At 43.8% G+C, this 15864-nt stretch overlaps 1 protein-coding gene across 1 annotated transcript in view; it reads left to right on the forward strand.

Annotated features, from left to right (window-relative positions):
- The window catches only part of LOC126210475 (cytochrome P450 4C1-like), a 165320-nt gene extending 156019 nt beyond the window's left edge, over positions 1–9301 (forward strand). The window contains exon 7 of the mRNA XM_049939710.1: positions 5576–9301. Within this exon, the coding sequence (XP_049795667.1) occupies positions 5576–6004 (429 nt within the window). The 3' untranslated portion in view covers positions 6005–9301. The remainder of the gene's footprint in view (positions 1–5575) is intronic.
- Positions 9302–15864: the final 6563 nt, after the last annotated feature.

Consider the following 15864-nt stretch of genomic DNA (forward strand, 5'->3'; position numbering starts at 1 on the left):
CGATGAAGCAACTTTCGGGCGTGGTGGAGTCTTCAGCATGCGCACTTCGCATGTTTGGAGTAAGGAGAACCCACATGCCACAGTTACTAGCGCTCATCAAGTGCGGTTCTTCGTTAATGTGTGAATCGGAGTTGTTGGGGACTCTTTAATTGGGCCATATCTGCTACCTAGACCATTAAATGGCAGGCACTATCACAATTTTCTCGCCAGAGCATTGCCAGAATTGCTGGAAGTCGTCCCGCTCCCTACAAGACAACGCATGTGGTTCCAACATGACGGGGCGCCGGCACATTTCAGTCGTCGTGTGCGTCGATTCCTGGACCGACGGTTCCCAGAAACGTGGACTGGCAGAGGTGGTCCTGTACCATGGCCTGCTCGATCCCCAGGTATGTCCCCTCTGGACTTTTTTGTGTGGGGAGAGTTGTTTACGCAACTCCTGTTCCATTAGAAGAGGATCTGGTTGCCCGGATAGTAGCAGCAGCAGGAACAATTCAGGACACTCCTGGGGTTTATGCACCTGTCAGACAGAGCATGATCAGACGGTGTAACCTATGTTTACGATTCAGTGGAGGAATTTTTGAAAAGTTATTGTAATTGAAATTGGGTTGTGTTAATGTGTTGTCTCTTGGTCATACAAAATGGAAAAGTGTTTGTTGGTTTAATTAACTTGCCGCCGAGAAATCTTCCTCTGCTGGTTTAAGTACTCCTCATAGGAAAAAATGACATTAGGGAAAAATATTTGCTTTGATGTCCCCTACAACCTCCCAGAGTTTGTCGGTTTAAATACTTTTCACCCTGTATAAGGAGAAAACATAAAACTTAAAAATCCATTCATAGTTTACAATAAAAATTGAAAGTTACTGATATGCTACCTGCGTCTCCATAATATGGCTGTATCTGCTTGTAGCCCTTGAAAACGGACAAATTAACGTCAGAAATACAGTTCTTCAACCTCACTTTTCGCCCTTTAGCTCTGACTACATTTAATGTCTCTATAGTGGTTGTTGTTGTTGTGGTCTTCAGTCCTGGGACTGGTTTGATGCAGCTCTCCATGCTACTCTATCCTGTGCAAGCTTCTTCATCTCCCAGTACCTACTGCAACCTACATCCTTCTGAATCTGCTTAGTGTATTCATCTCTTGGTCTCCCTCTACGATTTTTACCCTCCACGCTGCCCTCCAATGCTAAATTTGTGATCCCTTGATGCCTCAAAACATGTCCTACCAACCGATCCCTTCTTCTAGTCAAGTTGTGCCACAAACTTCTCTTCTCCCCAATCCTATTCAGTGGTATGAGCCCCAATTCCGTCATGATTTTTCAGCAGAGTTTCAAAAAATTAGAATCAAATGGTTCAAATGGCTCTGAGTACTATGGGACTCAACTGCTGAGGTCATTAGTCCCCTAGAACTTAGAACTAGTTAAACCTAACTAACCTAAGGACATCACAAACATCCATGCCCGAGGCAGGATTCGAACCTGCGACCGTAGCGGTCTTGCGGTTCCAGACTGCAGCGCCTTTAACCGCGCGGCCACTTCGGCCGGCAAAATTAGAATCGATAGGAGAATATTTTTTTGTTGTAGTTAACCACTTTATCACTTAGCCCGCCCGCCTAGTTGCGCGGTCTAACGCGCTGATTCCCAAGCATGAAGGCGTGCCGGTCCCTGGCACGAATCTGCCCGGCGGATTAGTGTCAAGGTTCGGTGTGCTGGCCAGTCTGTGGATGGTTTTTAAGGTGGTTTTCCATCTGCCTAAGCGAATCAGAGCTGGTTCCCCTTATTTCACCTGTTACACTATGTCGGTGATGGCTGCGCAAACACTGTCTCCACATACGCGTACACCATAATTACTCTATGACGCAAACATTTGGGGTTACACTCGTCTGGTATGAGACGTTCCAGAGGGTGGGGGTCCACTGGGGACCGAATCGCATAATAACCCTGGGTTTGATGTGGGGTGGCTGGTGGGGTGAGTGGACTGCTGGGCCTGTTGTGGGGTTGTGAACCACTGAGGGCTAAGGCGGGACAAAGCCTCTCTGTCGGTTTAATACACAATGCGCGCGCGCCCACACACACACACACACACACACACACACGAACAAACATTTATCACTTTTCGAGAAAAGCAGCGAACGACGGATGGTTAAAACTTTTGTTAATTTATTTTGATTCCATAAGTCTTGAAACAAAGGCGGTCAAAATTTTTCAATCTTTGTTCGGTTTCTAAGTTTATTACAGAAAATAACAGGAATAAAGAAACGAAAATCGGTTATTTCAGAAACAGTTTATTCTGAGCGCTTGTAATAGTCTTGTTAAACTGGCTTTGAGAAAACCAGTATAACCGAAAAGTAATTCTTTCAGCAATAACCGCTATCCGTGGTTGTAACTAGCTACACACCGTCTCTTACACCATGAGTGTAAACCTTAAAAAATTATATACAAAGGAAAAAAATTGAAAATCGTTTACGATCTGTAAGGATCGTTACAACTCTGTCCTTTACATTTCTGGCGACTATATCCGCTTGAACACCTGAATTCTGTTCACAATATCAGTCTGATAATGACGATTAGTAACCACTGCTGAGAAGAATACGTGCAGCAGGAATGTGGTAGCGAGTCGGGTGTGCATTGTCACGCAATCTAACGCAGAATAATAGGCGTTATTCTGAAAAAATTCTCATGTAGGCAGTTACGTTAACACTGTAACTCTGGCAGACTAGATCAGCTTCGACCGATGTAAATTCACTAAATCATCACACATTTTCAGCATATTGCCACTTCAGAAATGGTATCAGTCATCTTCTTCATTTATATGTTGTATTAGTGAACCAGGCATTGCTTCGTAATTGCTTAATATCCATGGAAATTGGATATACATCCTAATCTAATTCTCCATTATCTCACTAACCCCCTCCTTCTCGCCCCCTCCCTCTCTCTATCTCCTCCTTATCGTCCCTAATTCTGCCAATCGATCTCACCCCCTTCCCTCCCCACCCCACTTCCTGTACATCTCACAACCCTCTCTCTCTCTCCATCTCCTCCTACCTCCTTCTTCCCCTTCTTTATACCCATTTCCTCACCCTTTTCTGTCCATCTCCTTCTCCCCCCTTGTCTTTGACCTTCTTGGTTGTTATCGTTCCGGAGTCATAACGTAACGCTGTTGAAAAATTCTTATTCGATTTGCCTCCAAATGCTGTTTACGTTCTACCTCAGTCTCACTCACTCGACGATCGTGTAGCTGGCTCGCATTGCACGTACGAGTATGTCGACCAATATTTCAACACCTCACTGGTTCTGAAGAAATAAACCAACCGAATTTTTGCGACACACTAAATTACCACGAATTGACATCAATTCAATCTTTGCAATAAGCCAAAGATATGATCACTGCCGATGACACACTCAAACATCGCTTTCAATCGTATTATATTTCGCAAAATATCAATATTCAATGCGGAATTTTTTGTCTTTATGAAAACGAGCGACAGCAGAACTGTCAAACTGAATAGCGGAACTGTCAGCCAGAACGTCACATTGTTTTTGTTATGATAACACGTGACAGCAGATCTGTCAAACCGACTGTTACATTTCTTTCATTGAGATTTTCATACAGAAATAGTATCCAGATTTACGATTTTTCTGACATATTTTCCAAAAATTTTCTTCCATATAAACCTTGTCCTGAGACTTACGGAAACAAAAAACAAAAAAAAGTCAGCCAAAACGGTCGAGCCTTTCGCAAGTGATAATCTTTCATTCAGGGTGACAATTATTGAACAAATGAAGAAAAGTAAATTAGTTACAAACTACGGCGTGCACACTCTTTATTCAACATGTAACTGTCACAACAGATATTCGGATTTAGGTTATGACATGTTCGATATGACTGCCATCATTGATTGTGATGTGGCACAGACGAATAGCAAAATTCAGCATGATTCGCTGAAGTGTCGGAACATCGATGCTGTCGATGAGCTTGTGAATGGTTGTTTTCTGCTCAGCAATGGTTTTGGGGTTATTGCTGCACACCTTGTCTTTAATATTGCCCCCCAGAAAGAAATTGCATATGTTCAGATCCGGAGAATATGGCGACCAAATCAGGCCCATGGCTAACCCAAAGTGCTCCTCTAGGACACCAAATGCTCTCCTGCTTCGATGGGGTCGAGCTCCGTCTTGCATGAACCACACCTTGTCGAAATAAGGGTCCTTTGGATAATGGGGATGAAATCATCCTCCAGAACCTTCATGTACTGTTCGGTAGTCACCGTGCCATCAAGGAATATCACACCGATTATTCCGTGATTGGACACTGTGCACCATACACTCATCTGTTGAGGGTGAAGAGACTTTTCAATAGCGAAATGCGGGTTCTCAGTCCCCCAGATGCGGCCATTTTGTTTATTGACGAACCCATACAAATGAAAGTGGACTTCGTCGCTACACCAAACCATCCATGTGTATACTAATACCCATGATGCCCCGTGGCCAACTGCACAGTTTGAACCTCCTAACGCAAACCGTTCACAAGTTAAGACGATTGTATTTCGTATAGTTCTATAATGGTAACCCTGTACATGCGGCAGTTGATTTTTATTTATATGGATACAGTGTGTGTTAATATTGTTATTTTGTGCAGAATCCCTAAAATGTTTTTTTCGTCATGATACACATTTCCTTTTTTTTTTTAGTGAAAACATCGTCAGTGGCAGAGTTTCTACAACTTTTCCAAGTTTATTAACGGGGTTTGATGTCTGATTTCATGATGCACGACAATTTTCTCCTTAGGCTCTGGAGTTGTGAATGAAAAACAACAGAAAATTGGCGACTATACCAGGTAACGACGACACAGAATATTATCGCATAGTAGTATATTAGGAAGACAATATATTTTATACAGCCAACAACGCAGACCGCCAACGGCCTTGCCGCACTGGTAACACCGGTTCCCGTCAGATCACCGAAGTTAAGGCTGTCGGGCTGGGCTAGCACTTGGATGGGTGACCATTCGGTCCGCCGAGCGCTGTTAACAAGCGGGCTGCACTCAGCCCTTGTGAGGCAAACTGAGGAGCTATTTGATTGAGAAGTAGCGGCTCCGGTCTCGTAAACTGATATATGGCGGTGTGATGACCACATGCCCCTCCATATCCATGTCCAGTGACGCCCATGGACTGAGGATGACGCGGCGGCCGGTCGGTCCCGTTGGGCCTTCATGGTGTGTTTGGGCGGAGTTTGGTTTAACAACGCAGACCATGGTCAGCTGCATGGCGAAAGGGAGTGATGGCCACGATTGTTGCCCCTTCCTGCACCTCATCCCTCACAAGCATTCATCTGAGCTGCCTATTATAGTATTTTCTGTCCAGTAATCGACAGCAGCGGAAACCTGCAGATATTGGGCAGTAGTGCTCTTGAAACATCGTCAGCACTTCAAAGATGTAACCTGGCGGATGACTACACATTTAACATATCTACAGTTAAAGTCTTGTTTTACATATAAGGAGTTTATTTACATCTCTAAGTGGTGTGCGAACACTGTGTAAACTTGATATCTTATTTGCACTCTCTTCTGGTGTGACCCACAGGAGACGCTGCGATTGTTCCCAGCCGTCCCAATGATGTTTCGGGATGCCACGAAGGACCTCTGGCTCTCGAGGCTGGGGGTGCTGGTCCCCAAGGGCACCACATTGGCTTTCATGCCCTTCATCACCCATCGCCTGCCAGAGTTCTTCCCGGACCCACAGAAGTTTGACCCTTCACGCTTCTTGAAGGACCGTGATGGCAAGGAGCACGTGTGTAGCTATATACCATTTGGGCTAGGTGCACGCAACTGTGTGGGTTCCCAGTATGCCCGCCTGCAGCTGAAGGTCTTCCTTTCAAATGTTCTGAGGCACTTCCGCATCCTGCCACAGAGCTGCCGGGAGGATCTGGAGGAATGCATACTTACCGTCAGCCATCAGCCGGTTAAGCCAATCGAGGTCTCCTGTGTGCCCCTGCATGAACACAGCACATAAGAATATCCTTCACACTGCTGAAGTGAAGGTCTTCCTGACCACTACCATGAGGCGCTACTGCTTCCTACTACACGGACACTTTGTGGATCTGAAGAACAATGCACTCTACATCAGTCAACACACAGTCAAGATGATCACGTCTCTGGCAGGCCTCTGTGAGTTCCCAGCACATAGGACCAGCCTCAACAGAACTACTGACAAATATCACAAGGCCGTTTTCATTCCTACCACATAAGTGCTGGAAGGATGTGGAGGTCAACACTTTCCCCACCAGCCAGCACACCGTCAAGACGATATTGGTTTACCACGTGATCCTGCATGGGTCCAGCGCACAGGACCGCCCTCTGTCTTGCAGAAGCTGAAGGTTTTCCAGGCCAATACCCCGAGAGGCTTCAGCTTCCTTCTGCAGGGCTGCTGAAAGGACATGGAGGACAATGTTCTCTCCACCATGCTGCAGACCATTATGTTTAAACAACTTAAGAGTTTCTATGGTGATGTGTGTCTTCCATGCTGTAATATCTCTGCCTGAGAATCCTTCTAAAGCTCCAAAATCTGCATAAATTTCTGCAAAAATCGCTGCAGTTATCAAAGTACTGCCTCCAAAATCAAAATGACATCCTCTAAATACATTGCGACCTCAGATTACTTCTTTTTCATTTGGCACACAAGCAACTTCAATAGTAATTGCTTTCAAGCTCCTCTATACAGGGAAGTATGGTCGACAATGTGTTCATCCCATTAGCATTGCAAAGGTCTGCTAACTTACGGGCATTTTGATTTTTCTGTTCTTGTAATTTCACTTTTTGCAGGTGGTTTTTGGATGACTATACAGATAGCCATGTAGATTTTTGAGGTTTAGAAGCACTTGCAGACAGAGGTAGTACAGCATGAAAGATATCTGTCATATCACAGACAACGGGTTCATTTTGGAAGAACTTATATGGAATAATATAAACAGACAAATCAGTAACTATACATAGGAGAGAAAGAAAGATTTATGGTGATGTGTATACTTTTATTTTGTGTGAAGTAGATAATGATAACTGTGACATGTGATGATGTATTATAGACAATAACGACATATTTATTTAAAAAAGAAACACATAGATCTTGCCAAAAGCTGAAGGTGCGAGCAAGAGGCCAGCACATAGGACCGACAACACCACCACTGCAGGTCGTTCAGGCAAATTTTCCGAGGTGGTTTTCATTCCATCCACACAACTCCTTGAAGGACCTGGAAGTAACACTCTCCATTAGTCAACACACTGTCAAACAGTTCTTGGTCTTATTAGCGCCTCTGCAAGGGCTGGGGGTATTGTTTGTTGCATCTGTGGCATGCAATAACTGACCTGTGTCTGAAGTTGCTAGTGTGGTCTTGCTGAAGGATGACTATCTCAGGGAGCTGTCTGTAGTAATTGGGTACAGGCTTGGTGAACCGGAGCTTCCTGAGCTGGGGATTGATGAGCACCGCCAGTACTCCGTAACAGTTAAGTTCTGGGCACGTTTCAGTCACCGCTGTGTGGTACGGCGGTGTAATATTGTCTCTCATAGGGAACACGGATTTGGCTTAACCACCTAGACGGCGAGGATGGTAGAAACCTTTGCAAAAAGCCCTCAAGCTCAAGGTGTATTGGACGCTGGTGATGTACATGGTTGTTGAGGTAGCAGACAACCTCTGGGAAACCTGCAACACTTCAGTTGTATAAGGCTCAGCTAGGCAAGCAGGGTTCTGTCTGAGGGGGCCATTGTCGCAAATTGCTCATCGGAACAACATGGCGAATCAAATCAGTTTCTTCACTCCCAATACAATGAGTGTACTATCTGATAGTACTCACACCAAATCATCGAAAAGACCGAGGCAGGCTAGTGTGCAGTTCACCAGCTCGTGAACCTACTGTCGATAGAAGTCTTTGTTCCATTGTGACTATGCATATTATAACCCAGGATTTAGTGATATTTCTTCAGCCATTAACCACGAACCCACATGCACCTTATTGGACTTGGAGAGCAGTATTTTCATTACGGATTATGAGTGGTACTGTACCGTAAGTACTGGGACATACATAAATTCTCTCTAAAGCCACCAGTTACTCAGTGTTGAACGAGAAAACGTTGCCATTGGTCGGCAATGTAACAGTGTAAGCCTTCTGGGTTTTTCATGACCACAGAATTTTGCAATTGCAAGATGTTTGTCCACGTGTGTTTTGCAAGGTTGCGACTCTATTGTGAGGACTACCATGGTTCTTGATTATTGTGACAAGAAATGCTGTGCTAAAGTTCAACTTTACAACATTTGTACGCTACTTAATCATAATTTAACATTGAAGGTGATTCTGTACAATTTGATGTTGCTCCTTTGAAAGAAGTCAAGGCCGAACAAATTGTAAGGATTCTCACTGAATTTCTGAATGTAATGATCGATAATTTGGGGGTTACTAATAAATTCTGTATTGACCAATGGTATACCCATTCATCAAGCACCATGTCGCTCGTCCCATCCAAAAATGAAAGAGTTACACAAGATTAATGAGAAGTTACTTACTGGTGGCATCATCAGATCATCCGTCTCGCTTTATACTTCACCCATCTTTGTTGTATTCAAGGGGAATGGCATGGACTGTAGGTCAGTCGTAGATTATCGTGCTCTTGTCAATACTCTTTCACACTGCTCCTTTACCAGTCTTGCACAACTGTTTCACATGGTTTGGCAGGGCACATTATTTTACGGTGTTAGATTTTAGTCAGTTCTACCACCAGATGCTCTTAACGGAAGAGTCTAAACCTGTGACACGTTCCGTACAGACTAGAATTTATTTGAATTCCATTGCGTTCCATTCAGTTATGAACAGCTACAGCTGTTCTTTCACGTTTATTGGACTCAATTTTAAGTGAGCTTATGTTTAAGTGTGTTTATAATTGTCTCAATGATAACATGATAACCACTGACAGAAAAACATTGCAACACCAAGAAATAATATCCATGGTCACAACACAAGGAAAAACAAGTCCATATATACATCATACTGTAGACTAGCAAAGACAGTCAATAGCTATGAGCAAGTGGGACAAACTATTTAATAAGCTTCCGCAGACAGTACAAGATCTTCCAGAGTGTGAACTTAGGAAAACATTAAATAAGTGGCTTGTTGCCAACCCCTTTTATGAATTAAAAGAATTCTTTGACTGGGACATTGAATTGTAAGTCAATAATGCTTTATTATTCTGTTTATTAATGTAACGATTGTGCTGTACAAAAATTTGTCTATTGTGCTAAAATTTGTCAATTGCTGTAATGGCCTAACGACAGTAAAATTATCTTATAAACGAAAGTTATTAGTCGTGTGTCTACATCTGAAACATGATGTCTATTCAAATTTCGCGCCAGTCGTACAAAATAATAGCACCACTATAAGGATGCAAATCGTATTTGCTTTAAATATGTTATACATTGTCTTACGTAGTTACTGCTGCGTCTGGCAGTCAGCTAACTCATTCATCCGTTTCGAAGGGAGTGATGAAGCAATTTCTGGACTACTGCAGGGTGGCAACAGGAAGGGCATCTGACCACCCCTTAAAATTAACATGCCACGTCCGTTTAACCATAACAGCAGAGCCCGCAAGTCAGGATTAATGTTTGGAAAGTGAGTGATTTTGCCTACCGCCTATCGGCATCCGTACGCAACACTGTCCTCATGCCATCACCTGACATACATTCGTCATGCTCGGTTCCAAAGTAGATGTGTCAAGTATTCGCGCATACTTGGGAAGCGAGAGTAATGATTGCATGCCAGAGGACCTCCTGAGGATGGCACTGCATAGCGATTCCGATAGCCAGTAGGAAAAATGAATAAACTGCGACTTTACACTGTTGTTGTTGTTGTGGTCTTCAGTCCTGAGACGTTTGATGCAGCTCTCCATGCTACTCTATCCTGTGCAAGCTTCTTCATCTCCCAGTACCTACTGCAACCTACATCCTTCTGAATCTGCTTGGTGTATTCATCTCTTCGTCTCCCTCTACGATTTTTACCCTCCACGCTGCCCTCCAATACTAAATTGGTGATCCCTTGATGCCTCAGAACATGTCCTAACAACCGATCCCTTCTTCTAGTCAAGTTGTGCCACGAACTTCTCTTCTCCCCAGTCCTATTCAACACCTCCTCATTAGTTATGTGATCTACCCATCCAATCTTCAGCATTCTTCTGTAGCACCACATTTCGAAAGCTTCTATTCTCTAAACTAATTATCGTCCATGTTTCACTTCCATACATGGCTACACTCCATACAAATACTTTCAGAAACGACTTCATGACACTTAAATCTATACTCGATGTTAACAAATTTCTCTTCTTCAGAAACGCTTTCCTTGCCATTGCCAGTCTACATTTGATATCCTCTCTACTTCGACCATCATGTTATTTTGCTCCCCAAATAGCAAAACTCATTTACTACTTTAAGTGTCTCATTTCCTAACCTAATACCCTCAGCATCACCCGACTTAATTCAACTACATTCCATTATCCTCGTTTTGCTTTTGTTGATGTTCATCTTATATCCTCCTTTCAAGACACTGTCCATTTCGTTCAATTGCTCTTCCAAGTCTTTTGCTGTCTCTGACAGAATTACAATGTCATCAGCGAACCTCAAAGTTTTTATTTCTTCTCCATGAATTTTAATACCTACTCCGAATTTTTCTTTTGTTTCCTTCACTGCTTGCTCAATATACAGAATGAATAACATCGGGGAGAGGCTACAACCCTGTCTCACTCCCTTCCCAACCACTGCTTCCCTTTCATGCCCTCAACTCTTATAACTGCCATTTGGTTTCTATAGAAATTGTGAATAGCCTTTCGCTCCCTATATTTTACCCCTGCCACCTTCAGAATTTGAAAGAGAGTATTCCAGTCAACATTGTCAAAAGCTTTCTCTAAGTCTACAAATGCTAGAAATGTAGGTTTGCCTTTCCTTAATCTAGCTTCTAAGATAAGTCGTAGGGTCAGTATTGCCTCACGTGTTCCAATATTTCTACGGAATCCAAACTGATCTTCCCCAGGGTCAGCTTCTACTAGTTTTTCCATTAAGAATTCGCGTTAGTATTTTGCAGCCGTGACTTATTAAACTGATAGTTCGGTAATTTTCACATCTAAAACGTATTTTTTTACATACTGCAGAATATGATACTCGCATTAAATCCATAACACGATCCAAATGAATCAAATTCATAAATGTAATTCCATAATTCATTGTTATATTTTCCATTAACGGAAGTAATATATAAAATTGATTTCCAATTTAATGTGAAACTGTAATTATATTTTAAAAGCACTGTTGTTATTTCAGTTTATTCTGAGAACATTTGTGAAAGAGGTATGTAACTGTGTACTGAACTCTTTGGATGTAAAAGATCGATGCATTTTAAAATTGCTGAAGTGCAGCTTTTTGCATCTTGGCACTTGTTGATTGGTGTAGCAGTCAGTCAGCAGATGTTGGAGAGTTATGGCGCGAGTAGTTGGACTGTGAATTAGTTTTGGTGTTGCTTGCAAGCGATCTGATGATGTTTGTTTTAGAATGGAATCTGATTTGTGCAATTTTATGAAAATGTTTGCATGAAACGAAGAAAATAAGACAAGTAATGAAGAAGCAGACTGCAACGGAGTTCAAAATTAAAAACACAGCCAATCATATTCCTAGACCTACAATTATTTGCAGCGAACCATGATTTTCAATTAGGCAAAATTGTACTAGCAGCATCAAGAAGCAGGTATTGAGCGACTTATCTTCTCGCTTATTTTTTAGCTGTACTCACCTAGCAATGTAAGCTAGAAAAGTGCACTTGTTCCGAACTTTTTGTTTTTGATTCTTTTATGTGACAGTAAAGGGAAGAGTCACTTCAATTTTTGGGCTCATGAGCGAAATTTACATAATGCTGTTAATTTGTTTTCTGCAGATCAAGAACGAGAAAATGCACATATGTGGAAACACTGTGTCGACAAACATGATAGCTGGCGGTCGAGCGGTATGTCACACAAAACTCTCCGGCTATTAGTCCGCTTTATGACTTTGCCGAGTTCGGATGCTTCTGACGTATACGTTTCTTTCGTTAGTAAAAGTCTCCTCTGATGCGTCTATGTTGTGTGATTATATAAGTCGTAACACTACATTGATGACTCAGACGACCATCCTCGCACGTAACTTGAACATTTCCGACCAATGTGCTACTACAATGCTGTCGTCATGCCCTCATTATGCCACATAATTTGTACAAAAGTACTCGTGGCACGACGTGAGATGCTGTGGATAACTTCCTGCACGCATCTCGTGTGATAAAAATTGACAATAACACTCTTCTGGACAGTGCTGCGTCATGCGCAACGCAGCCAAACAGCGGAGTGTAACAGATTGTTTACTATGTGATCTCACTCAAGATCCCATTTCAAATGCAAAACCACGCTACTTCCAAGCGGCAGCAACCCAACCCATTGGATATGTGCCTGCTCAATTTTGCAGATCTACTGACCACGCTGCATATGAATCGGAGTGCTCCGGCCCTCATGCAATCGGTTGCATTGCCTACCGCACGTCATGCCGTGGCACTTATACACAATACTTGCTCAGATTTTCTTCCACTACGAATGTCGTCTTAGCAACCTATCGGCCAAAAGGCACATCGCAGTCTACCTCCTCTTTGGCCATATTAACCAACTTTCTGGTTTGCCATACTGGACAGGATTTTTGCTTTGAGTGACATCGTTACTCTGCTTACCACTTGGGTAACATGCGGATACCATAAGCGATATCATCCTCGCCCTCCTGGGAAACTGCAAATACGAGACTGTGAAAGCTGATCTGCTCAGCTGCCTTCCCTGGTCCCTGAAGGAACAAATCCATTCTGTCATTTAAGACAAAGTTTTGTCCAGACTCCATTGTAATTATAGCGTCTGCTCCGCACACGGATTGATCTCCACCTCGTGCCCACCAAAACGTTATGGACCTTGTCGTTTGTGGAACTTTACACACGTCCTATTGGCCATGGTACCCCACGAGCACGAACCTTCGGATACACAACTTAAACTCGCCAGTCGAACACAGCCTGTCATACAGCATAGACAATACATAAATAATTTCGACAACAAAGGCGGCGAGTTGCCTAGCAGCTACAATGGTTGCACAACCAACCTACCACCTACCACAAGCTGAATCGACCTCGCCAGATTCGCATTGACTCTGACGTCATCACACTCGACCCAGGGCCCACGAGAAATACGGACTCGTCAATGAACTTGTGACATCACACTAGTCGGCTTGCCCACCACACTTCACGGACGCTTGGCTCTGTGCAGAGCCCACGGGTAATCAATGTGTAATTGAAAAGATGCCTGCTCAAGGCCCTAACTTTGTTGAGTGCCATCGAGAGCCTGCATGTATTTAAACATGTAGTCAGACATTATTAAACTCATCTGAAATAGTTATTTGTTCCCCACTGGAGACTGCTGCTCGCATTTGTAAGACCTGCAATGTCATGTGCCACACAGCCACACCAAACATCCACTTACACATCATCCGCACTGCACCCGCAACTGTGCAGAACACCATGAAACCACGTCATGCCTGCACCTGCGCAGATGCTGCTGATTGGTACTGTGTACGATACACTGATACCACTCGTAACTGTAATCCACCACGCAGTTTCTCAAATTTGATGCACGGTTCACAGGTAGCGCACTAGACTGTGCAGGGTATCTATATCATCTGGACATGAACAACAATGAACCACTTCTGCCCTGCACTTTTCACAACATACTTTTTTTACGTGATCACATCTGTGGCCGACTATACCTCGTCAACACCGGCTCAGAGGTCAGTGCTTAGTCACCCTCTTCACCCTGTCAACTCCCATCTTATGTGACCGTCCAAGCAAATGATATGACATTATGAGTCTACGTATCACAGTTCCACACACTAGACCTCGGTCTCAACGATATATTCTTGGACATTTATGATTGCAGATGTAGCCGAACCAGTTACTTACTCAGACTTTCTCTGTCACTTCCATCTCGTGCTAGACCCACCTGGTGGAAAGCTAACGCACATCATTAGCGGCCACTCCACCACAGGTGTTGTTGGCCACACTCCCTCTATGGCCCCCAAAGCCCACTTCACACTCTGACACCCACCTCCCATAGATTTGTCCAACAGACATTGCCTCCTCCAGAAGTGCCTCCATCAAATCCATTCAACTCTTGCAACAACTCTGCTATGACACATGTGAGATGACAACAACATGGTCCAGCACAGAAATCAAGATGTCGAACAGATATTTCACATGACATGGCAGCACCCCAACCACTTTCACCCACTGCCACATAATATCTCTAACACCATGCTGACTGGACATCTCTGCCACCATCCATGGAGTTGCTCACAGCATCGCCCCCATCTACCACTACAAAGGTCAGCACTGCACCAGTAAATTGCCCACTCTCTACCATGTCTCCAAGAATTCGCTCAAAAGAACAATTCGTACAATGTACCATTCAGAATCGAATAGTTCGTATGATTACCACTACACCTGGAGTCCTTCTGTGTCATGGACTAAGTCAACTATCAACTGATCTACGAGGTGCATTCAAGTTCTAAGGCCTCCGATGTTTTTTCTCCGGACTGGAAAGAGATAGAAACATGCGCATTGTTTTAAAATGAGGCCGCATTCATTGTCAATACGTCCCAGAGATGGCAGCACCGTACGACAGATGGAATTTTACCGCCAGCGGTGAGAATGAGAACTGTTTTAAATACTTAAAATGGCGACGTTTTCCTTACTTGAACAGCGTGCAATCATTCGTTTTCTGAATTTGCGTGGTGTGAAACCAATTGAAATTCATCGACAATTGAAGGAGACATGTGGTGATGGAGTTATGGATGTGTCAAAAGTGCATTCGTGGGTGCGACAGTTTAATGAAGGCAGAACATCGTGTGACAACAAACCGAAACAACCTCGGGTTCGCACAAGCCGGTCTGACGACATGATCGAGAAAGTGGAGAGAATTGTTTTGGGGGATCGCCGATTGACTGTTGAACAGATCGCCTCCAGCGTTGGCATTTCTGTGGGTTCTGTGCACACAGTCCTGCATGACGACCTGAAAATGCGAAAAGTGTCATCCAGGTGGGTGCCACGAATGCTGACGGACGACCACATGGCTGCCCGTGTGGCATGTTGCCTAGCAATGTTGATGCACAATGACAGCATGAATGGGACTTTCTTTCCGTCAGTTGTGACAATGGATGAGATGTGGATGCCATTTTTCAATCCAGAAACAAAGCGCCAGTCAGATCAATGGAAGCACACAGATTCACCGCCACCAAAAAAATTTCGGGTAACCGCCAGTGCTGAAAAAATGATGGTGTCCATGTTCTGGGACAGCGAGGGCGTAATCCTTACCCATTGCGTTCCAAAGGGCACTACGGTAACAGGTGCATCCTACGAAAATGTTTTGAAGAACAAATTCCTTCCTGCACTGCAACAAAAACGTCTGGGAAGGGTTGCGCACACCGTGTGGTTTCACCAAGACAACGCACCCGCACATCGAGCTAACGTTACGCAACAGTTTCTTCATGATAACAGCTTTGAAGTGATTCTTCATGCTCCCTATTCACCTGACCTGGCTCCTAGTGAATTTTGGCTTTTTCCAACAATGAAAGACACTCTCCGTGGCCGCACGTTCACCAGCCGTGCTGCTATTGCCTCAGCGATTTTCCAGTGGTCAAAACAGACTCTTAAAGAAGCCTTCGCCACTGCCATGGAATCATGGCGTCAGCGTTGTGAAAAATGTGTACGTCTGCAGGGCGATTACATCGAGAAGTA

The sequence above is a fragment of the Schistocerca nitens genome, chromosome 10 (assembly GCF_023898315.1).
Source record: "Schistocerca nitens isolate TAMUIC-IGC-003100 chromosome 10, iqSchNite1.1, whole genome shotgun sequence".
NCBI classification, from domain to species: Eukaryota; Metazoa; Arthropoda; class Insecta; order Orthoptera; family Acrididae; genus Schistocerca; species Schistocerca nitens.